The 26,067-nt window shown below is 37.7% G+C and overlaps 1 protein-coding gene across 1 annotated transcript; it reads right to left on the bottom strand.

Annotated features, from left to right (window-relative positions):
- Positions 1-495: 495 nt before the first annotated feature.
- Positions 496-16,063, bottom strand: LOC131306658 (MATH domain and coiled-coil domain-containing protein At3g58400-like). The gene is made up of 7 exons (XM_058333047.1): positions 16,007-16,063; positions 14,298-14,439; positions 14,036-14,205; positions 13,651-13,936; positions 13,390-13,556; positions 13,070-13,234; positions 496-824 (listed from the first exon to the last, which is right to left on the bottom strand). Exons 1-6 carry the CDS (start codon positions 16,041-16,043, stop codon positions 13,080-13,082), a joined length of 957 nt encoding a protein of 318 aa, XP_058189030.1. The 5' UTR covers positions 16,044-16,063; the 3' UTR covers positions 496-824; positions 13,070-13,079.
- Between the last annotated feature and the right edge of the window lie 10,004 nt (positions 16,064-26,067).

Raw genomic sequence — 26,067 nt, 5'->3', positions numbered from 1 at the left:
TACTCCATCAGAACTACCTTCCAAAACAAAAACAAAAATAAGCCATCGTGCATGATCACCTGAAAATGACAAACAACGCATCAGCTACAAGTCCGATGAGAAAAGCTCATGCAGTAATTGGGGTTTTGTATTAAATACCCATAGCACAATGGATGTAAAAATTTGAAAAGCTAAAAGAAATTTCATCTAACATTTAACATTTCTATTGATTTCTCTTTGTAACTCGAATTACTTCAACCCATCAACATACCCAATACCACCAAGTCACCAGTGACCACGCACAAATATAGGGATCCCAACCTCCTTTTTAAACCCATCAGCAAGGGCACATAATGGATAATATGCTAACCTCTGTTGAGAATTAAACTAAATTGTGAGACATAAATGACAGGTGAGAGCATGTGAGAGGAAGGCCTACCTGTGAGGTGTTTGTCAGGAACTTTATTCGGGAGTTGGGATGACACGCCCACAATTTTAAACATAAATTCATATAACTTTCAATAAATAAAATACTCAATATATAACATAATACCCAAAAGAGTTAACCATTTCCATCTCCACAAGTTACACTCCCAATTCCATTGGTTCCAAAATAATACATCCATGGCACAACGGCCCACTAATTACATAAGTACGGATTTAGAAAGAAAGTTCAGTGTTATACAACTTCCCAACGTCAAAAGAAGACGAATATAAGTTACAATTACATCTTTCCAAAAAGAGTTTTTACAAAAGATGGTAAAGTAACTCCACATGGTTAGCTTTCAAAAAATATGTCAATCCATGCATGCACGTCACTCCATGTAACTGCCTCTAATTTGTACCTGAAAATTGAAGGGTTGAGCTACACTAACCCAGTAGAAAAATCTACACTATCTTTATATGCAAATGCAAATGAGATGACAAAAGGTATGCATCGTGAAAGCAAAGCATAGTGACTCAGGTACAATGGAAACAAACGCAACTTCGATGGTTCATAATTCAGACAATCATCCCACGCTTTCTTTATTGCACAACTTTAATCAATTAATCAATCCTGTTACCCAAATTATGCAACCTAGAGGGGGGGTGAATAGGATTGCTAGTAATAATTACCAATAAAAATTTATCTCTAACAATATATGCAAACAATAAGTATGCAATCAAAATAGAGAGATAGAGAGATAGAACCCGTTTATAGTGGTTCGGTCCGGATTTGTCCACGGTCCGGCCCTACTCCACTTCTCCTCAAGCAATTACTTGAAGGTTAGACTAATCTTTAAAAGATTACAACTTGTAAGTCTTGCGGGTGCTTACAAGAACCGAATGCCTCTAGCTTTCCCGAGGAGCTAGCACAACCGCAAGAATTTTCTCCGAAAACTTCTCAAAAACAATAACACCCAAATTCCAACCCGAATTTGGTCTTCTAAGCTTTCAAGTGTTTGACTCAAACACTCACTTAGGAAATACAAGTATGTGAAGAAGGTATGAAAATTATCGCTCACGACTTGTACAAATTTTCTCTCAAGAATAATATGAAAGTGGAAGAACAATGAGAATTTTTGGCTTTGATCTTTTGAGAATTTGCTCTTGCAATAATATGGAATGTTGTAGCTTGTGTATGTACTCATTAATGAGTTCTTGATGCCTTATATAGCCATCCATATGCTTCCTAGCCGTTGGAAACTAGCCGTTGGAACTAGCCGTTGGAACTAGCCGTTGGAAACTAGCCGTTGGAACTAGCCGTTGGCAGAGTGGTCATCCGGGTGGTCGTCCGGTGGTTTCCGGTTGTCACGGCTTTCTGTTCAGACAGCCGGCTTGTCAGCCGGTTCGTCAACCTGTGGCTCACAATTTCATCTAAATAAACCGTTAAAGCATGTATTGAGCTCAATAAAGTCTTTGTAAATATAAATCATGAATCCAAGAGACTTTATGCTATATTTCAAGGTCACGAAAATATTTAATTCGGGAATCGACTTTTCGATAATTTTGTATTTGCCGAATAAAAATATCATTGAATTAATCATCAAAATAATTAATAGAGATGCATATAAATTTTCACAAATTATAATGCATACATTTTTCAACAATCTCCCCCTTTTTGATGATGACACAAAATGATAGTTTTTATTCAAGTAGGAGTTATGCCAATCTCCCCCTTAATACATGCACCAAAGCAGTTATCTACGATCAACGAGTAATAGCAATAATCATCAGATCATAGCAAGCAATTTTTTAAATTTGCCCAAAATGGCAAGATAGATCAATTAAAACTTGGCTTTTTCTCCCCCTGTGACATCATAAAAAAAAACTAAAAAGAGAAAAACAATAGGGCCATGGTTCCAGCACCATGCCGCTCTTGCCCTGTAGCACTCTATCTTCGTTCATTGAGAGCTTGGCGTCCTTGATTTTCGTATTCTCGAATAATGGCTGCTACAACGGCAGCTATAATGCCAATCCAATACCACAGAGTATCCACATTTATATTCCATCCGAACCATGGTGGTATTCTCATGGTAAGTAACGCACACAGCAGAATGAAGATAAAGAGTTGCATCCAAATGGTTTGGATAAACAACCTGAACTCTGCTCGTTCGGCATCTCTTTCGTAAAACTCAAACGGTAACCTTTGCGGTATGTTTGCCATTGCTTGATGAGAGATTTAGGCCGAGAGAGAAGGAAAGATAGATAGATGAAGAGATAGAGAGAGTGTTGTTGAATTTATAGAGTATGAGAGAAGTGTTTGAGGATAAGGGATAGAGATGCGGCGCCGAATTGTTTGAAATGCTGCGCCGAATTGTTTGAAATGGTGCGCCGAATTGATTGAATTGCTGCGCCGAAAGAGAGATAATAGGGGATGCGGCACCGAATAGAGATAGGATAGGGGATGCGGCGCCGAATAGGATAGGATAGGGGTGGCGCCGAATAGAGATAGGATAGGGGTGGCGCCGAAAAGAACAAGAATAGGGGAAGAAAATTGTGTTCGGGTGTTTATTGTTGTGTCCCCTTAATACATGCTCCCCCTAAAAGAGAGCTTTTTAAAGAATGCGAGGGGTATTACCGAGAATGATTATCCCTGCAAGCTTAGAGACAAGAAATTCATATCGGCGAAGTATATAAGAGACAATTTAAGCACTAAGCCATGAAGTTCATACAAACTAAGTGTAACAGACTTAATAAATCAGAGTTAGCAACGCAAAAGCTTGAATAAGTCTCAACCTCACGGTTGTCCGGTTGGACATCCGCTTGGACATCCGACTGACAAATGCAGGTTAAGTCCAGAAATCGTTTAAGAGGAGTAACATTAAAGACCATAAAACTGATTTTCTTCATACCAAACACAGGAAAATGAAACATATGATAAAATGTTTGGAGGGTGATTTCTTTATCAAGATCATTTGTACTCTCCATCAAGTATGATATTTACGAATTCAATCAACTCAACATTGAATCCAAAAAAAAACTTTTGACATCAAGAACACAACTTTTTCATAAATGATTAGACATGCCGAGTTCTCGTCGAATGAAACAAAATTGTTCTTCACCAAGGGGTTTTGTGAAAATGTCCGCCAATTGCTTGTCGGTACTAATAAAGTTAAGTTCAATATCCCCTTTTTGAACATGATCTCTTATAAAATGATGTCTAATCTCAATATGTTTTGTTCGAGAATGTTGAATTGGATTCTTGGTTAAGCTAATTGCACTAGTATTATCACATTTAATAGGAATATGATCATATTGCAAATTGAAATCCTCCATTTGTTGTTTGATCCACAATATTTGGGCACAACAACTTCCGGCCGCTACATATTCCGCCTCGGCGGTAGATAGAGCTACGGAATTTTGTTTCTTGCTATGCCAAGACACTAGAGAGTGCCCTAGAAATTGGCAAGTCCCACTTGTACTTTTACGATCAACTTTGAAACCTCCAAAATCCGCATCCGAATAACCAATTAAATCAAATGCAACTCCACGTGGATAAAACAATCCTAAGTCATGAGAACCGCCAACATATTTAAAGATACGTTTAATAGCTTTTAAATGCGATTCTTTAGGACATGATTGAAATCTAGCACACATGCAAACACTAAACATTATATCCGGTCTACTTGCAGTGAGATAAAGTAATGAGCCGATCATACCTCGATACATCTTTTCATTGACGGCCTTACCATTCTCATCTTTGTCTAGCTTAGTTGATGTGCTCATTGGTGTGCTCGTTGGCTTTGATCCTTCCATGCCAAACTTCTTAATAAGTTCTTTCGCATACTTGGCTTGGTTGATTAGGATCCCCTCATTAGTTTGCTTGATTTGAAGTCCGAGGAAGAAGTTAAGCTCCCCCATCATACTCATTTCAAATTCACCTTGCATACACTTAGCAAACTCTTTGCACATATTATCATTAGTGGCACCAAAGACAATATCATCAACATATATTTGAATAATGAGCATATCTTTACCTTTGGCTTTAATGAAAAGAGTAGTATCAATTTTTCCACGAGTAAAGCCATTGTCAAGCAAGAATGAACTAAGTCTATCATACCATGCACGTGGTGCTTGCTTCAAACCATATAAAGCTTTTGAGAGTTTAAAAACATGATCGGGGTATACATGATCTTCAAAGCCGGGAGGTTGTTTGACATAAACTTCTTCATTTATGAACCCATTCAAAAATGCACTTTTCACATCCATTTGATAAAGCTTGAAATTTTTGAAAGATGCAAAGGCAAGTAATATGCGAATAGCCTCTAATCTAGCTACCGGTGCAAAAGTTTCTTCAAAATCAATACCTTCTTCTTGATTATAACCTTGAGCAACAAGTCTAGCTTTATTCCTAACAATATTTCCGGATTCATCTAGCTTGTTACGAAAAACCCATTTAGTACCTATAATAGTGTGATCAAGAGGCTTAGGTACTAATGCCCAAACTTTATTCCTTTCAAATTGATTTAACTCATCTTGCATGGCCAAAATCCAATTTTCATCATCTTGAGCTTCCGGAAAGTTTTTAGGCTCAATTTGAGAAACAAAAGCTTGATTTTCACAAAAATTTCTATGAGACGAGCGAGTGGTTACCCCTTTCGAAACTTCTCCAAGAATCAAGTCCTTTGGATGGTTTTGCACGAATCTCCAATCCTTGGAAAGATCTTGGTTGTCTCCCATGGCATCTTGAGGTTGATTAATAACTTCATCTTCTTTGATTTGAGAGCTTTCTACTTGAGTATCACCATCAACTTTTTCTTGAATTGTCAAGTCATGAATCTTATGTGTAATCTCTAAGTCATCATTATCAACAACATCCTTAGTAGCACAAGGATTAGATTCATCAAAGGAAACGTGAATAGATTCTTCAACAAGATTAGTGCGCTTATTATAAATTCTATATGCTTTGCTAGTAAGAGAGCAACCAATAAAGATGCCTTCATCCGATTTTGAATCAAATTTACCCAAGTTATCTTTTCCATTGTTTAATACATAACATTTACAACCGAAGGCATGAAAGTAATTAATGTTGGGTATTCTACCATTCCAAAGCTCATAAGGAGTTTTCTTGAGGATAGGCCTAATTAAAACTCGATTCAAAATATAGCATGAGGTATTAACGGCTTCCGCCCAAAAATATTTTGGCAAAGAGTTTTCACAAAGCATAGTGCGGGCCATTTCTTCCAGAGTACGATTTTTTCTCTCTACTACTCCATTTTGTTGAGGAGTACGAGGTACGGAAAAGTTATGACCAATACCATGTTCATCACAAAACTTTTCATATAAAGAATTGTCAAGTTCTTTTCCATGATCCGTACGAATGTTAGAAATAACAAAGCCTTTTTCATTTTGAACTCTTCTACAAAGTTTAGTGAAATTAGGATAAGCCTCATTCTTATGAGCTAGGAACATCACCCATGTATATCTAGAGAAATCATCAACAACAACAAGACAATAATAGTTTCCACAAAGACTTGGAGAGCGAGTTGGTCCAAACAAATCCATATGAAGTAATTGCAAAGGTCTAGTAGTTGAAACAACATTTTTGGACTTAAAAGAAACCTTGGTTTGTTTTCCTTGTTGGCAAGGACCACAAAGTCTATCTTTTTCAAATTTGATTTTAGGAAGACCTTTTACCAAATTTTTTCTAGAGAGTTTTGAAATAGCATCCATACTTGCATGTCCTAGGCGCCTATGCCAAAGCCAACTATTTTCACTCAAAGCGGAAAAACATTTTATATCACAATTACTTAAATCATTGAGATTAAAAACATATACATTTTCAAATCTTTGTCCAACGAAGAGTGTCTTGTTGCTTTTGTCATTTTCAATGATACATTTGGATTTTTCAAAGATAACACGATTTCCTCTATCACATAATTCACTTATGCTAAGAAGATTGTGTTTTAAACCATTAACAAGTAAAACATCTTCAATAATAGGAGAATTACCTATATTGCCGATTCCTATGATTTTACCTTTGTTGTTGTCTCCAAATGTGACATGTCCACCATCTTTAGACGAAAGAGAATTGAAAGCCCTCTTGTCACCGGTCATGTGTCTTGAACATCCACTATCAAGGTACCAACTTCCTTCCTTGAGAGAACTTTTGAAGCATACCTACAATAGCACATCAATTCTTGACTTTTGGTACCCAAATCATCTTGGGTCCTTGAAGGTTAGCATTGATACGGTTCTTAGGAACCCAAACCTTTTTTGCATTAGAAGATGAGTATCCTTTCATAGGACATGTAGGAGAAATATGACCAATTTTACCACAATAATGACATGTCAATTTAGAATGGCTAGAAGGAGGAACATCTTTTTCAAAAAGATTTTTGTGTTGAGTGGGATTATAACCAATTCCGGCCTTGTGAAAAGAAACCATTTGTTTTCCAAGAAGAATGTCTAAACTTTCTTTTCCATTAGTGAGTTTTGAAAGAGAATTAGTTAAATTATCAATTTGTTTTTCTAAAGATTCGTTTTTGGAAGTATCCTTCAAATACTCTTTTTCTTTTTCCAAAGAGGTTCTTAAACTTTCATTTTCTTCCTCCAAAATATCTTTCTCTTCAATTAAATCATCTATTTCTAGTGAAAGATCTTTAGCAACCTTTTTAAGAAATTTGTTTTTAGAAACAACCTTTTCAAATTCTACTTTCAACTCTTTATAGGCAATAAATAATTCATCAAAGGAATAGGATGAGTCGAGATCTACCTCGTTTTCTTCGATGGCCATGAAACACAAGTTAGCGACCTCTTGTTGCTCATCGTCCTCATCGGAGCTACTATCGTCACTATTGTCCCATGCGGCCATCATAGCTCTCTTTTTGTCCTTCTTTGAATATTTTTTTGCATATGGACATTCACTTTTGATGTGGCCGGGCTTCTTGCACTCGTAGCAAATGATTGGATCCTTTTTACTATTTTCTTCTTTGCCTCCATCTTTTCTTGAAAATCCTCTGCCTTTGTGAGATGCTCTATTTTTGAGGAGTTTCTTGAACGTTTTTGTGATGAGCGCCATTTCATCATCCTCACTTTCGTTGCTTGAATCCTCCTTGCTTTTTGATTTGCTTGTTGTACTTTTGAAGGCAAGATCCTTAACTTTCTTCTCTTTTTCACCCTTGAGGTTGTGATGCATTTCCTCCGTCATGAGAGATCCCATGAGCTTGTCCATCGTGTATGTTGAGAAATCTTTGGATTGTAGGATGATGGAGGTGGTAGTGTCCCAATTGGTTGGCATGGAACGGAGCACCTTCCTTGTCATTTCGGATTGACTGTAAATCTTTCCAAGAGCTTTTAAACCGTTAGTAATACTAGCAAATCTAGCAAACATTTGAGATATAGATTCATCCGGTTTCATTTTGAAGAGCTCATAGCTATGCACAAGAATATCAATTTTGGACTCCTTAACTTGACTATCTCCTTCATGTGACATTTCTAACTTATCCCATATTTCTTTAGCCGATTCACATGCGGAAACACAATCATATTCATTGGGAGTAATAGCACAAAAAAGAAGGTTCATAGCTCTATAGTTCTTTTCTATTGAAGCCTTTTCCAAATGACTCCACTCATAATCTGATTTAGGCATAGTCTCTTCCCCAACTTTCTTAGTAGGAATAATGGGACCATTTTTGATAATTTTCCATAGATCATAATCCGTGGATTGAATAAAGATCATCATTCTATTTTTCCAATGAGAGTAATTTTCTCCGGTGAACAAGGGAGGTCTATTGGATGATTGACCTTCGATACAAGAAACATTACTAGTGGTTGCCATGGATCTTAACTCTTAGATGGTTAAATCTACAAACAAGAGCCGAGGCTCTGATACCAATTGTTACCCAAATTATGCAACCTAGAGGGGGGGTGAATAGGATTGCTAGTAATAATTACCAATAAAAATTTATCTCTAACAATATATGCAAACAATAAGTATGCAATCAAAATAGAGAGATAGAGAGATAGAACCCGTTTATAGTGGTTCGGTCCGGATTTGTCCACGGTCCGGCCCTACTCCACTTCTCCTCAAGCAATTACTTGAAGGTTAGACTAATCTTTAAAAGATTACAACTTGTAAGTCTTGCGGGTGCTTACAAGAACCGAATGCCTCTAGCTTTCCCGAGGAGCTAGCACAACCGCAAGAATTTTCTCCGAAAACTTCTCAAAAACAATAACACCCAAATTCCAACCCGAATTTGGTCTTCTAAGCTTTCAAGTGTTTGACTCAAACACTCACTTAGGAAATACAAGTATGTGAAGAAGGTATGAAAATTATCGCTCACGACTTGTACAAATTTTCTCTCAAGAATAATATGAAAGTGGAAGAACAATGAGAATTTTTGGCTTTGATCTTTTGAGAATTTGCTCTTGCAATAATATGGAATGTTGTAGCTTGTGTATGTACTCATTAATGAGTTCTTGATGCCTTATATAGCCATCCATATGCTTCCTAGCCGTTGGAAACTAGCCGTTGGAACTAGCCGTTGGAACTAGCCGTTGGAAACTAGCCGTTGGAACTAGCCGTTGGCAGAGTGGTCATCCGGGTGGTCGTCCGGTGGTTTCCGGTTGTCACGGCTTTCTGTTCAGACAGCCGGCTTGTCAGCCGGTTCGTCAACCTGTGGCTCACAATTTCATCTAAATAAACCGTTAAAGCATGTATTGAGCTCAATAAAGTCTTTGTAAATATAAATCATGAATCCAAGAGACTTTATGCTATATTTCAAGGTCACGAAAATATTTAATTCGGGAATCGACTTTTCGATAATTTTGTATTTGCCGAATAAAAATATCATTGAATTAATCATCAAAATAATTAATAGAGATGCATATAAATTTTCACAAATTATAATGCATACATTTTTCAACAAATCCGTAACTCAACTTTATTTCCTCATTATGTGTCATGAGCAATTGCTCCTGTTGGGCCTATTTAGGGATCTCGCCTATTTAGGGATCTCATTACTCCTGGCTAGCACCTCACGCGTTGGTAGGTCTAGAATATATATATTCCTCTTCTCCTAAGAACCACCTTAACTTAATAAAATAAGGACTTCCCTTTCCCGATAGAATTTCGATGATCCAAGCCGCTCAATGTGTTCAAGACGTGATTTTAAGGGTACCCGCGAGAAATCAACAACAAAAAATGACCGAAAAGGCTTCATCCGAGCAGTTTTTGTTTGTTTTTTTATCGAACGGTTCAAATAAAAACTGCTCAGATGAAGCCCTTCCCGATCATTTTTTTTTGCTGATTCCTCATACGTACTCTTAAAATCACGTTCTGAACACATTGAGCGGTTCGGATCATCGAAATTCGAACGGAAAATGGGAGAAATGGAGAGGTCCTTATTTTAGTTAAAATAAGGACTTCTTCATTTTTCTTCATTTGAAAATGACTGTATATATATTTATTTCAAGCAATTGCTCCTGCCGGGTCTGTTAAGGGATCTCATTACCCCCTGCCTAGCACCTTACCCGTCGGTTTCCACTTCTATCATTAAACTCAACCCAATTGTCTTATCAAAACACAATGAGTCAAATATGTTTTCTAAGCAACCAAATAAAGTTATAATGCTTAGCAAAAACAATAAAGTTATAACGATATCCAAATCTCGTTCAATGTGAAGCTACGGATGACGAATATCCCAGGGATCATAGGATTATGTATTTCAATGTTATGAAGTGGTTTGGGGTGTTTAGAATAGGATAGAAGTGATTGGGGTCTAAATCAGGGAAGAAAGAATATTTCTGAAAATTTCCAGGTAGTACAGGTACTGGGGTAAACGAGGTACAGGTACTAGTCCCTAGTACCAGAACTGGGAAAAATATGGTACCGGGTACTAGCTGAACAGAATCGAAAACTTTTGGATAGTACTGGTACCACAAAAAACATAGGTATCGATACTAGCTAGGTTTCAAAATGCGATTTTCCATTTACAGATTTCATCCACGCACAAGATGGGCAATCAAAGGCAACAAATAGGCACCAAATCAACCCTTAAACACGTAAAGAAAGCAAGAAAACCCTACGTCGAAATTTGAGAGCAAAGATACAAGTTTTTAAGCAATCCTAGAATCTCAAATTTGATTTCAACCAAGAACACCCCTCTTCGAGCGAGCAACCCAAGGTCTAGGACATGTGGTGGGTATGAAGGATTTGTGGAGGATCTTGGTGGATTGAGGTTAAGTGAGAGAGAGAGAGAGAGAGAGAGAGATGAGAGGAGGTAAATAATGGAATTTCCCCAAACTTACCCTTATATACTCCAAATTACAATACACACCCTCCAAATATCAAAATGTTTCATCAATTCACGCAACTACCAAGGTCTTACACTTTAAACCCAAATCACATATTCACTTCACATTCCACACTTTAATAACTCAAGCACTTATGAAACATTTAAATTATTAAAGACAAACACAGGTCTCTGCATGGGAGTCGCACAATTAGGCGTAGAACTTGTGGCTAAGGGCTGCTCAGGTTATGTATAAGTTTGGGTCTCAGAAGATAATTAAGTTTAAGGGGGAGTGTTGGGATAATGTAAACTTAATTAGTTGTGGGGTCTTCTGTGAGGAGTTAAGAGACAGAAAAACAATTGAGGAAATCAGAGTAATGGACATGGGCCAAGTCTAGCTGCATTATTCGGTGTTTCAATTGGAGAGTGGAGAAATTAGGTGTGGTTGTATGGCTGTGCTTTGTTTGTGTAGTATATAAATCTATGCTTGTAGGGATTGTAATTTCTGTGGGAAAAGAGTGAGAGCTGAGAGCTGAGAGAGTTCGGGGAGCCCCTGCGGGGGACTCCTCCCACCATCAGTGTCTGTGAGAAGAAATATGAGAGTGAGATGTGTTAGTGCAGTTTGTAATTAGTATTTCTTGAAAGTTAATCAATGAATTAGAGTTGTGAGTTTAGTGTGTGAATCTCTATACCCACCAACAGTCGTGCTTCCGCTGTGAGAGAAATGGTGAAACCAGACCTGGTCAAAAATCAATGCAATCCAAATACGATTTTTAGACCACGATATGCATCGTTACGACGAGACGATGCCGGGTATGTAAGGCCAGTTGTAGAAGGATGTCGGAGGATGCCTCACGCGCCTCCGTAAGACGTACGGTGGTAACGGCCGTCGTGGCATATGCTCGTCTCAAATATTCAGCCAAGATTTTTAGAGGATCTCAGTAATTATCGCGTCTAATCGCGATACATTGGAGGTAGGCGTGAGCCGAGAGAGGAGCTTTGACGCGATATGACTGGATATCACGTTACCAAGCCGAGAAGGTGTAGGAGCCGAGATGGGAGATTACTGTGCGATAAATTTGCAGTATGAGTCGAGATGAGGAGAAATCAGTTATGGATTCATGGGAAACAGGAAACTTACTTTTTTTCTCGACACATTGACTGATGAGGAGAGATATTGCCGGAGTAATGAATTTAGTTGCGATAAGTTCATTTTTCGTGCGATATTTTGAAGAGGAGTACAAGATATGAGATGTTGGAGAGGTGTAGCCTACCATGCGGCATTTCCGAGTCATCCCTTGAAGAGATCTGCTGCAGAGAAAGAGTGGGAGAAGAGCGAGGAACCTCAAATGTCTAGACAGAGGTGGAAACAATAAGAGGAGATTGATTTCAGATAGAAGAAGAGGACGTAGGACACCCAGTGCACGGGTCGTTCTTTGAAAGAGTGCGCATGCGCGCAAGAGAGAGAGAGAGAGAGAGCAACCCAAGGTTGTTTGGCGAGAGAGAGAGCAACCCAAGGTTGTTTGGCGAGAGAGAGGAGTAGCAGTAGAAAACAACGACATTGTCGAATGAGCGAGCACAGGGACAAGGGATGTAAGATGCGGAAGACACAATTTAGTTTACGGGGGAGTGTTGAGAATTAAACAAAATTGTGAGACATAATTGACAGGTGAGAGCATGTGAGAGGAGGGCCTACCAGTGAGGTGTTTGTCTGGAACTTAACTCAGGAGTTGGGAGTTGCACAATTAGGCGTAGAACTTGTGGCTAAGGGTAGGTCAGATTATGTATAAGTTTGTATGCCTATGTAGTGTCAAGTGTGGGAAGTAAGAGAGGAAAGAGAGAGAGAGAGGGCTGAGAGCAGAGAGAGTTCGGGGAGCCCCTGCGGGGGACTCCTCCCACCACCAGTGTTTGTGAGTGTGTCAGAAGAAATATGTGAGAGTGAGATGTGTGAGTGCGGTTTTGTAATTTGTATTTCTTGAAAGTTGATTAATGAATTAGAGTTTTGAGTTGTGTGTGAATCTCTATACCCACCGACACCCTCCACAACATAGAAGAGGTTGCAGGCTCAATTCCAAGACTTAGCGAGGTTGCGACCTCAATTCTAATGAACGAGAGCAACACATTATATGTCTCTATCGTTTTGTAAAGATTTAAGTCAAGCATGCAAAGCTTCCGAATCTATAGTAACAGACTTCACTTTCCACCATTTTTAGAATTTAACCAACTGATTCGATCAAAGGCTTGTCAGCAATATACAGGAAGTTTATTGTACTTAAACTTATAATTTTCCAAAAATAGTAAGACGCAACTTCTACCAGCAAAAGTGATAATAGCTAGAAACATTACTGAATTTCAAAGTGTAACAAAAGCACCTTCAGGCATTCAGGAAAACCTCTTGACTGCTGTTGAAAACTTAATTTGTCCTTCAACAATCAAAGTATCATTTACCAGGAAGCCCCTTGACGGGTCATGAAGAGCACTCAGTGACAAGAACTCCATGTATAAACACTTACTAGAGGTAGAAAACCAAGAAGCATCTGCAGTAGAATAATTTGCATTCTTGTGTCAGCTTACCTTTGAAAACATTTGAAAGCAGAAAACTGTTCAAAACTAGCTTTCTTGCTATTAGACTTAATGTAATGAGCGAGAGATTAGTTGGGAACAATGAATCGAAGGAAAAGTGCAAGTTGACCTGTTATTTCCTCATGTTGACCACGGATTTGATCCCTTATGCAAAGTCTATATTCAGCATATAATAGTCTTCCTGGAGGAAGAGATACGGAATCGGCCAAAATTATAGCCAGACATAGATACTCGCCGCTTTGGCTTGAATATCCTTTTGGATAAACTGCTAGCTTCCTGGATTAAAAAAGAGAAAGGGAGAATCACATCTAACTTCAGCTATTTACACAAAGCTATTGGAATGGAAAAGTGCATAAAGTAAAGGAGATACCATTTTTGCCCTGCACTCGTGAACTCTTCAGACCAACATCGCTTCGTATTCAAAGCTGAAAATTTCTCCAGCTTCCATGAATGAAAGTTGTCATCACCTGTTTTTACTACGGATACACACTCTCCATTGCCAGTAGACTTGATAACAAAAATCTCAGCGCCAAATATGCATGAATCATCTACTAGGTATCCATTTGATGCATTGCTGAAGTTCTCAAGGGAAAGCAATCGAGCAAACCCATGCTCCGTCTTCATCCCATGGAATCGCACCATTCCACCATGGCCATCTACGTATTGTGCAAAGAGAGAAACACCAAACACATAAACCACAAAAATTGCGCGCACACACACACATAAAGAGAGATTGATGGTGCAAGGGCAACTACCTTGGAATGTCAAATACTTGTCTCGAAGTTGATCATAAACGAAAATGCTGAATTTCACATTCATTTCCCAACCAAGTGGCAAAGTATCTGTTTCTGCAATTTCCAAGTAGAGAGATACGTATCCATTTGCATTTCTTTCTGTCCTTCCTCTGGGATACAGTAACAGTTTCCTACAACACAAGCCAAGCACTTGAGCTATATTGTATCCCAAATGGAGGGCAATTGCTTATGAAGCTTGAAAATGTAGAAAATTCAAACTCACCACTTATAGCCACCAGCTTCAAACATATCAGATTCATATTTCTCCACTTCAGACGCAGATAATATGTTAGACAACAGCGAGAACGAATCGACCTTAATTGTGTAGTGAGCAGGCGGCACCTCTCTTGTTGACCTTACAACTTCTTTAAAATGATTGAAGCATCAAAATAAGAGTGCTTGTAGACTACTAGCTATCTCAATTTTAGGCAGTGTCAAGACTTCTATTTCCAGATTGTTGGAAGCCATTCAGGAAGCATGACAATGTGCGATGTAATTAACAGAAATTCCTTTTTTTCTAAATGACTTCTTTCCTCACGTATCGCTGGATGTGTTCCATATGTTCCATTGTATTTGCATTTCATCTGGCCTCATCAAAAGTTTTTTACTTTTTTGGTAAAGTAAGATCTTATAAAGCTCAAACCAGCCAAGAACAAAAGGACCAAGTCCAAATACAGCTTCTACAAACAAGAAAGCCAAAAAAAAAACCAAAGAACTGTACATCCCCAAAACAATTAGGAGAGAAAAAATTTCCAGGTAGCAACAGGGGCACGGTTTTGGGAAGAAGATATGACTTCTCTCCAGGAACTATTACGCTCCCTCATCTAAAGTTACTTCCCAGCTCCTAGTTTTCGAAGTCACTCCAGTGAAAGGAGTGCGGTTCTTTTTTCTTTTTTTCTTTTTTTCTTTTTTTGCCATATTTTATAGTTGGCGGGGTTAGTGGGAAATTAGTCAACGAGGGGGCTCAGAGGCTATCATTAGCCCTAAAACCCCAAACCCCGCCCCTCGTGGGATTCGAACCTTGGTCACCACGGCGGGGGACATGAGCAAACCATCTCACCAAGCATGGTTTCTCAGAGTGCAGTTCACTTTTGAAAAAATGATAGTTAAAACGAGGATAGGTCCATCCAGATTAGGAATCTTCCATCCCCTAAAACTGAGTTTTACTCTAAGCAACCAACATTCTAAACAAGGGGATAATAATTGGCAAAGGCGTAGCCAGTAGCCATTAAATACGAGTAGCGGGGGCACAATGAAATCACAAACTCTGAAAATTATTTCTGTAGCAAAATAACACGATAATAGAACATTCTTCATTGAAAGCTCTATGCAAAAAGTAACATGTTCACCCAACCCACATTGTTCGATGCCCCAGGACATGGTAGGCCGCACAAATGTGTGATGAGGATGGAATTAGGGCACCCCCTACCATGCCCCACAGGTGGTAAAGCTATAAACGAACCGAGCAGCTAGTGAGTTCAGCTCATTAAAGCTCGGCTCGCGTTTCGTCTAGTGAACGAGCCGAGCTCGAGCTCCAGTTTTAGCTCGTTCAACAAAAACTTGGCTCGTTAAGGTCAACTCGATTATAGAAACTCGTTCAGTAAATGACTAGGTCATGTTCCACTAAGACTAGGTCATGTTCCACTAAGGTTCTTATTTTTTACGTACTTATTTTTCCTTTACGAAATATATCATTCTCTCACAATAATCATTTTTAATTCAAAAAATAAGTACTTATTAGCGGAACAAGAAGGTCGGCTCGTTAAGCCTCGAGCTCAAATTTTTGACTCGTTTAGTCAACGAGCCGAGCTCGACAAAGCTCGATTTGGCTCAGCTCGTTTCATTTACAGACCAACCCAGGGGCATCCGATAATCAAGGGAGAGAGAGAGAGAGAGAGAGAGAGAGAGAGAGAGATGCGAAGAGAGGGTTACCAGAGTCGGCATTGTCATTAGGTAGAGGATCTTCCATGTTTTGCGGCTTCCTGCACGGGATTTGGCTTTCTAGGGTTTTTTGGCCGTCCATTTATAGAGGGATTACGGGGAGATCCCAAGAAGCAGTTGTTAGAGCATCTCCAATCCATCCAAAATAGAGGATGGATGTAACACATTGAGAGAAGATTTTGTAATTTATTCCATTTTTTCTTCACTTTTTGTACTTTTTGGGAGAATCTTTGAGGGACCCATCATCCTTTTTAGAGTTTTGGAGGAATTTTGTACTCCAAATTTACTTTTGATCTTCCATTTTTAGAGGATCAAATTTACTTTTAGAGGACCAAACTCTAAAAAGGACGGTGGGTCCCTCAAAAATTCTCCCAAAAATTACAAAAAGTGAAGAAAAAAGAGAATAAATTATAAAATCTCCCCTTAATGTGTCACATCCATCCTCTATTTTGGAGAAATAGAGATGGATTGGAGATGCTCTTAATGGGTTTTGGCTTCTCAACGACTCAACCCAAAGTATATTTATTTTATATTTTTAAATTCAAAAATAATGTAAATTAAAAATTTTTAATTTTTTTATCATATAAAAGATCTTGATGAGAACTTTCAAACAAGATTTAAATTGCATATTTTTATATTTTAATAAATCTATAATTTTTTAAGCTTGAAATTGTCTTCTTAAAAAATAAGAGCTTTTTTTTTGCGTTCTAGAACGTGCCCTTAATCATTCGAAGCTATTTCAGTTAGTCAGGACTCTAAGAGTTTGAACCTTCCTACCTAAGCGTAGTTGTTCTTCCCTTCAATGGCCTTATTTCTTACTCTCTCCCCTTCAATGGCCTTATTTCTTACTCTCTCCGTCCCACTTTGTGGTGTCTGTTCTCTTTTTGGGACGTTTTTTGGGACGTCCCAAAAAATTGTTTACATCTCTTAATTTATAGTAATATTTTATATAATCCATATGAATCTCAATTATTTTTTTTAAATAAAGTTTTCAAAATCATAAAAAACTTTATAGATTGTGAGATATAAACAATTTTTTATAATATGCAAAAAATGAAACAGGCACAACAAAGTGGGACGGAGGAAGTATATATATTGATTGAGTTGTTAGATATTGTTATCTCGTAAACTCTCATAATTAATGAAGTGTCTCTCATATTGTTACTCTGTAATTCTTATATGAGGCCATCCACAGTGGCATAATCAAAAGCAAATTATTTTTAAAGTTAACAATATTAGGGTAAAATATGGCTCACAATGGTATAATCAAATTTAACAACATTCTTAGAAATAATCAAATTTTGGGCTTTGGATAACCAAAACTAGCAACATTTTTCAATAATCAAAATTTATAGATCTCACACCACATAAGTTAACTGGTTCTAAAATTTACATACACACGTGTTTCAAATGGTATTTTCTTCACCTGCTTTATATCTCATTTTCTTCAGCCATAAACTCTTTCTTTTTCTTTCCCTCCAAAAGTAAAGCTTATATCTTTCAATCATTTACAATTCAACTCATTGTCGCCGGATTAAGGTATTTCACTTTTTTTTTCCGTTTTTATTTTATTCTTTTTCGTTTCTCTTCTTGTGGTTGAGTACATGAAGAATTTTGCATTCATTTATAAATTCAAGAACACTTTTTTTTTTAAGTACATGATTTTTTTTCCAAATTCATAATATGAGGGAAGGAAGTCACCAATTTTTTCTCCAAAATTAAGGGAGAAAATCGATATATTTTTGCCAAAAAAAAAAACGTAAAGGAGGGAAGTGATCAATGGTGGAAAACATTTGTCGCCGCATTAAGGTATTTCACTTTTTTTTTTCCATTTTTATTTTATTCTTTTTTCGTTCCTCTCCCTGTGGTTGATTACATAAAGAACCTTACATTTTTTTACAAATTCAAGAACACTTTTTTTTTTTTTGAGTACATGAGTTTTTTTTCCAAATTCATAATATTAGGGAAGGAAGTCACCAATTTTTTTCCCAAATTCATAATATTAGGGAAGGAAGTCACCAATTTTTTTTCCAAAATTAAAGAAAAAAATCGATATATTTTTGCCAAAAAAAAGTGTAATGGAGGGAAGTGATCAATGGTGGAACACACAAGGGGAGAGAGAGTGAAATTGTAGTGTATCCCTTATTTTAGTTATGGACTAGAAGTGACCATTGTGGACCTCAACATTGTTAAGCTTAGCAACCTCTTAAATGGATAATCAAAAGCTGATGTGTCAACTTTTGACTATCCATTTTTTGTCATGCCACTGTGGATGGCTTGATGTAAATGATTTATTCTATGCATTGACAAAGAAAATAATAAGGAAAAAAACTTTAGTGGTATTTATTTTCATTAATTGGTTGGAATATGATAGGGACAAGTTTATCTTTTAAGTTTTTTCCAAATTCATATAGTAACCCTGTTTCTTTTCTTTTTTTTTAAGTACTTATTTCTCGCTTTACAAGATAAGTCATTCTCTCACAACATATCACCTTAACCTTTAATTCAAAAAATATGTACTTATTGAAAAAATAAGTGCTTATTTTAGTTAGGGGAATGGGGCCACTATTAAATCCTCCAGAGGAAGGCATAGGGTTTTTTTTGGGATAAATAATGCATTTTAAATAAGTACTTATTTTAATTAACGGAATGGGACCACTATTAAATCCTCCAAAGGAAGGCATAGGGTGTTTTTGGATAAATAATAAGGCTCTGTTCCAGAAACCTTCTTAAAAAATAAGTACTTATTTTGGAACTTTTAAAAAAAATAAGAATGGTCATTCCACAAAACCCAAATAAAAAGTTTATTTCACATTTTCAAACTCAAAAATAATATAAATGATCAATTTTTTTTGAACCGTATTAAAGATCTAAATGAAATCTATCAAACAAGATCCATATTGATAAGAAAATTATTTGTGTAAGCACATGATTTTTGAATTTAAAATTGTCTTCTTAAAAAATAAGGAGTTGTGCTATGGGTAATGGGCGCCGAGGAGGGAAATCATACCGACGGCCGCGCCGGGCCGTTTTCGGCCACCGAACGGCCGATCTGTGCCATCCAAAAATTCTATAAAAAAAAAACCGAGGGGGCCTCATATATACGAAAAAAGGGTGCTCGGATCAAGCATCCTACACACTTTGGATGCCGTTGATTCCAGCGTTGGCTCCCTCGGTTTTTTTTTATATAATTTTTGGACGGCTCGGATCGGCCATCCGGTGGCCAGAGATGGCCCGGCGCGGCCATCGGTACTATTTTCCTCCCCGGCTCCCATTGGTACCTATATAAATTCTGAAAAAATAAGTACCACCTTCTTATTTTTGTGGAATAAGCCTTATTATTGAACAAAAAATAAGTTCTTATTTATGTTCTAGAACGGGCCCTAAGTCATTTTAGCTTCTTTTTTTTGTCTTTATTTAGAATAAAAATTGCATTTGTTAGTTTTGTGTCAAATCTTTGTGAAATACTGGTTCGTCTTGACAAGAGGGATTGAAAAAGTGAAAATTTATGATATAAGCTTAAAATTTTTGGAATAAAGATAAAAATCAGCCAAAAAGCCAGAGCTTTTGGATTTCTTCCAAAAATTAAAAAAAATGAGTTTGGCCCCTGCGTTCACAAAATCCTAGCTCCATCCCTGCTTGGGTCTTAAACATCATTCTATCACATCACTAAGAAAAACAACTAGAGCTCTGCGAAATAGGATTCGATCTTTTCATAAACCTTCTAGGTGCAATGTTTAGAATTATATATGTATTTATTAACTTTAATCTCAACTTGCAGATATCTTCACCAAACCTTTAGGAAATAAACAAATTTCAATATCTAAGTGGCAAGTTGAGACTTCATGATATTCACTCTCCAACTTGCTTAATTGATTGATTGAAGATCCTTGATTGTAGGATAGAAATATTGTATATTTATCATTTCCTAGTTTAGTTTCTTTGTATATAAAGGGCTTTAAATCTTTGTAAAGTATTCATTCAAGAAATATAGAAATGATACCATGTTGGATTTTTTGGAGGGTTCTAACCTAAAATCAATTGGTAATAGGTGGAGTAATTTCTAGAATATATTAACCAAGCTTAAGTGGCTAAGATGAGCGATGTGGGATTAAGTTTAACACTCCCCCTCACGTGGAGGTACAAATTGAGGAAATCAGGAGATTTGACTCGGGCGACCCCTTACGTGCAACCCGGATATTCGTGAGGGTATGATTTGATGAAGCGATTGACTAGGGCAACAGAGACTTGACCACGCGAGGTAAAACCACCCAAGATCTAGCTTTAATACCATGTTGAATTTAGGAGAGCGAAAATTGAGAGAATATTTCTGTATTTCTTGAATGAATACTTGTCACGTCCCCGATTTTTAACATAAATAACAATTACTTTCAATAAATAAATTCCTCACTGTAATACAAATACCGAGCGGTTCTGGGGACACCTAAAAAAATACTCCAAAATACCCCCTAAAAAAATACTCCAAAATACCCCATCGAATTTCAATAATCCGAGTTGCTCAACGTAATCAGAACGTGATTTTAAGGGTACAAGCGAGAAATCAGCAAAAAAAAATAACCGGGAAGGGTTTCATCCGAACAGTTTTTATTGAACAGTTCAATAAAAAACTGCTCAAATCAAGCCCTTCCCAGTAATTTGTTTTTCCGATTTTTTGCAAGTACCCTTAAAATCATGTTCTGAATATATTGGGCGGCTCGGATCATCAAAATTTGATCAAAAACTATGAGATTGAGATTTGTGGTGTTTTTTTATATGTTTTTTTAGGAGTCCCCGGAACCGCTTCGATACAAATATTACCCAAAAGATCTTTCAATCACTTGTTCTCAAATTAAACCAACGGATTACATTTATGGCTCAAAGGCCCCAAGATATCAAAATACCCTTGTATCCAAGTCAATCATGAAAATAAATAAATAACGTTTATAGTTTGCAATAATCATTCTTCCAGAAGCTCTTGCTTCTTTGGCTTACCCCATGAGCCGGGGCTGATTTTAATTGATTTGAAATTTTTAATGACACCAATAACCCCATACGAAGTTGGAGTAATTCACTACAATCATTGTAACGACTCGGATTTTTCTTTTGCTCTATTTTTTTTTACAAATTTATAATGTTAAATTCTTAATTCAATAACTAATTAGATTGAGTTATTAATTATACATTATTATGTGTATAATTGATATTATTTTCACACTTATGTAGGATATATATTTATACTTTAGATATATAAGTATTCATACTCATCTCTTATCCTATCTACCCAAAATTCTATCAAAACCAGTCTTCTACTCCCCTTCAAACTCTCCATAAACTATATATCTCTCTCTCTCATTCCGCATTCCACCACCTCCATACTTATCCCCAATCCCCACTCCTCTCTCACAATACAACACTCCTAGTCCTCTGCATAAACAGAAACAAGAAAAGAGTGATCACACCCTTTTAATTTTCGTCCATATCATGTCCCTCTGTTCACAGTCTGTTTCTTCCTAGTTGCTGTCGTTTTTAGGCCTAAGTTTCTTCACAAATGTTGTAGAGGGCGTCGAGGGCTTCGATTTCGACCCAAGAATCACCCAAAACGGTCAAGGATTGATAGAGTTATCGCTGTCCAAAGATCAGTGAAATTCTCGGATTTCTGTTTCCAGACAGCAAACAGGACTTATGAAAACCCCCACTTTTCTCCTAATTCGAATGGTTTTCGGGTTTCGACTTCTTCACAAAAGTTGTAGGGCGTTTCAAGATCTTCGCGTTAGATACAAGAATCGTCCAAAACGGCAGAGGTTTGGTCAAGTTATTCCCAGTCCAAAGTTGCTGCTAGAATACCGATCTTTCGCCTCAAACGAAAACTCACCGGACTCCACCGAATCGTTTTGTCCGGATTAAAGGTAGATTAATCCTTCTCCTACTTTTCCCTAAGTATATGTACTCTTTACATGAGGATTTTTAACAAGTTTCAATTGCTAAAATCGAATCCACGAATCAAAATCATATAGTCCGACGTTTTCCCCCTGTTTTTCGAAAACCCACTGTTCCTGGACGTATTGTTTTTGAATATTAACACTAAAAATACAGTTAACCCCTTTAGGCTATTGAATGTATTGTTTCGGTCCAAAATTTAATGATACGTTATTTACAAATTACAGTTTTAAACCCGAGATGGTTAACTGTACAGTTTCGACCCATTGTTATATTATCACTAATATGGTAATCTAACTTCATAAATCGACTAATAAAAGCATAGACTTACTAATATTTGAATAAAATTATTATTTATTTATTTAATATTTGATAAAAGTTTCTTGTATTGTTATTAACTTTTGACCATACAAGACTAAGGGCAACGACCGTTCATAAAAAGTTACGTGATTGCCTCGCTTGTTGTTTGTTTATTTCAATTATTATTTTGGTAATATGCATATTGTTCAAACTTTTGCTTGACATGCTAGATTGGATCCTAGAGACATGGGGTGGTATGCGAATAGAATTCACCTAGACGATACTAAGTAATGGATGAATTGGAAAATTTTATTTTTAGATTGCCTACAGGCGTGATTTTGAGATATGATGAGATCTGTGATGAGATTGAAACTGGCGAGTGTCCAGTGATGAATTGATAAACTGGCGTGTGTCCAGTGATGATTGTGAAGTGATTTGTGAAGTGGTGTATAAGATAGGCGAATCCTAGTTGTGATTCAGGCATGATAAGCTTTGCCCTTGTTGTAGTTATTGGGGTGCACACTCGGTATATAACTTAGGTGTATCTGCGACAGCAAAGGGAAGTGACCTAATGGGACCGAACATGGCTAGCGGTTGGGGAGGAAAGATCTTGTGGAGAGATCTTAGATTTCACATTAAGTTAATGGATAGTAATAACTGGTTTATATGGAAAAATCTCTGTTTTACTTGTCGCATCCTTATTATTCGATTACTTGTTAGCTGTAAAGTAAGAGGGGTAGTTGGGTTGGATTATTCAACTGGGTGATTTATCACTCACGGATACGTCTGTATCCTGGCAAATCGTTTGCTTCGGCGATCAATTTGCCAGTGGGCGCAGGATTCAATGGAGAGGATTCAAAGATGGTGCAGTTCGAGACAGAAAGAATATCAGGAACGAAGATCGAATATGCTTCGAATTTGTATCAAGCCTAGAGTCAGCTCTGAAGTTAATGTATTTTGAATCAGTAAATTTATCTTGCGACTGTAATAGCTAAACTTTATTTTGGAAAATTATAATTATTTAGCAAATTTTTTTAAGATTTTATTTTATATTACTTCCGAAAAATCGGGGCGTTACAAATGGTATCAGAGCCTTGGTTCAACACTTGGCCTTGGGTAGATTGAGTAGACCACATTCTAAGAGCGTAAATCCGAATAGCTAAACGTTTACTGTATCTATAACTTTCCTAAACTACGATACATCTTACCTAATTATATCATATAAATATTTTATTTACCTGTCGCAATTCAAACTCCGAGAAGTGACGAAATCGACGTTGACTTCGATCAGAAGGAAGCGACAGAGGAGCCTTTTCCCTTTTATCATTTGTTGGTTGATCAAACGAGACGAAGAATCCCAGTATGAAGAAGGCAAAGAGACAAATCTGGACAATGGAGGATAAGGTATTGTCGAAAGAGGCTACTCAATAAATAGAGTACCTATCGAAGAAGAATTTCCTTTCTCTAGGCGGATAATGATCGAAAGTAGGATAGGATCAGTGTGAGAATGTTGTTGCACGCACTTCCTTTTGATAACCAAATATTTAAAAACCTTAAGACCCTAAACCTAACCTCCTAGAGCAGTCATTACAAGATTGGCATAAAGGGTCAACAATATCATTCTCTATCGTCACTTTGTCAATCCCACCAAAAGGACAATACGTGTAGCCTTGATGCCAACGACAACGCAGCCTACATCGATAACAATGATTAGGTGAATTCCGAGATCAATGCCAACTCAAATCCCAACGCAAGATAGAGTATCAACTGCGTTGCGCAACTCATACTAGCAATTACTGACTACACCTAAACTCCAACCTCAAGCTCCAAACAACCCCTCGATGGATAGATCATAGTGGAAGGAGTCTTGACCTACATTTAGCCTGTGATTCTTAGGTCACAAGAGAAATTAACTTTGACGTCAAGGTTCAACTATTAGCCAACTGCACTATTATCAAAAGTGATAAAGAGAAGCGAAAAATCATTTTCGCAAGTGAGGTCTTACTCATTTAAGGGGGGTAGACAAGACTTTTCTGCACCCAACGCGCACAAAGCAAGGTGGCGTGATAAGCCCTCTGAATGAGTAGCAAGACTCAAGTTGAAAGAATTGGATCGTATGGAGTTGGGCCTTCCTCACATCATCTGCGAATACAAATGTTCCTTGAGAAATTACCAAGATTACGGCCACCAAGAGAAATCGATCTCACTATCGAGCTATAGCCCGGTACGACTCCAATTTTCATGGGCCGTATCAGATGACTCCAACAGAGCTACGCAAGTTGAAAACGCAACTGCAGGAATTTTTAGGAAAAAGTTTTATCCGACCCAGTACCTCACTATGGGGAGCCCTTGCCTATTTGTCCAGAAGAAAGAAGAAACGCTCCAACTTTGTATCGACTACTGCCAACTCAACAAAACCACAATAAAAAAAAAACACCGATACCCTCCACCGAGAATAGACGACTTGTTGAGAAGGTCGACTTGTTTCTCAAAGATTGATCTAAGGTCTGGAATATCGCCAATTGTGAATTCGAGATTGTGATATACCTAAGACGGCATTCTGCACACGTTACGGACACTATGAGTTCATAGTCATGCCTTTCGGATTAACCAATGATCCTGCAGTTTTCATGTGCCTGATGAACCAAATTTTCACGCCGTACTTGGACAAATTTGTGGTAGTATTCATCGATGACATCCTTGTATACTCTCCAACGGATAGAGAACACGAAGACCACTTGAGAATTGTCTTACAAGTACTCCAAGGGACCAAGAGAATCATCTGTATGCAAAAGCCAGCAAGTGTGAATTCTAGATGAAAGAAGTCAAATTCCTAGGACACTTAGTGTCAGAGAAAGGAATCTCAGCAGATGACAGTAAGGTAGAAGCGGTCATGGGCTGGAAAAGACCCTCAACAGTGTTCGAGATTAGAGATTTCTTGGGATTAGCTGGCTACCACAGAAGGTTCACTCAAGATTTCTCTATTTTGGTTAACCCATTGACTCGACTGACCTAAAAGAGGTTACGTTCGAGTGGAGCGAGGCATGTGAAAAATCGTTCCAAGAACTTAAGAACAGATTAACCAGTGCCCCTATATTAACCATTTCCGAGCGGAACGTGGGGTATACAGTGTAATACGATGCATTCAAAAACGGATTGAGAGTTGTACTCATGCAAAATAGAAGGGTCGTTGCTTCCGGATTCTGACAATTGAGACCGCATGAAAAGAATTATCCAACTCACGATTTGGAGCTAGCGATAGTAGTAGTCGCCCCAAGATCTTAATGACATTATCTATACGGAGAGCAGTTTGAGGAAAGGCAAACGAGGTCGCTGATGCGCTGAGTCAAAAGAACCAAGGACAAGTGATTGGTTTAGCTATGAGAGAATGGAAGATGATGGAAGACCTTAACGGATTCAAGCTTCAGCCAACCGCAAAAGGCACCGACGGGTGTCTCTTCACCGTGATCGCAACTCCTGCCTTACACCGAGATATTCTTTTAGCCCAAATCTTTGAACAAGAATGCGACTTCATTCGACATCAACTCTCAATTGGAAAAGCAACAGCCGGGTGGGAGATCCACGTTGATAAGAGCCTTCGCTTCGAGGAAAGAATTTTTGTACCAGACATCGGTACCCTCCGTGAAGCAGTACTTAAGGAGTTCCATTCTTTCAATTGCACCGTCCACCAGAAGAGCACCAAGACGTACCAAGATCTCCGCTGACAATACTGGTGGGGTAGAACAAAGGATGTAGCCAAATACGTTTCGACATGTCTCACATACCAACAAGTAAAAGTAGAATATCAGAAACCG

The sequence above is a fragment of the Rhododendron vialii genome, chromosome 11a, assembly GCF_030253575.1.
Source record: "Rhododendron vialii isolate Sample 1 chromosome 11a, ASM3025357v1".
In the NCBI taxonomy this organism is placed as follows: domain Eukaryota; kingdom Viridiplantae; phylum Streptophyta; class Magnoliopsida; order Ericales; family Ericaceae; genus Rhododendron; species Rhododendron vialii.
This window is presented reverse-complemented; position numbering and strand designations above follow the sequence as displayed.

Excerpts from the sequence above, each read along its gene's own strand:
- LOC131306658 (XM_058333047.1), bottom strand. The coding sequence starts at position 16,043 with ATGGAAGATCCTCTACCTAATGACAATGCCGACTCTG. Across the intron at positions 13,937-14,035 it reads CAAGTATTTGACATTCCAAG|ATGGCCATGGTGGAATGGTG; the intron begins GTAGTTGCCCTT and ends CACAATACGTAG. Across the intron at positions 13,235-13,389 it reads TCAACATGAGGAAATAACAG|ATGCTTCTTGGTTTTCTACC; the intron begins GTCAACTTGCAC and ends ATTCTACTGCAG.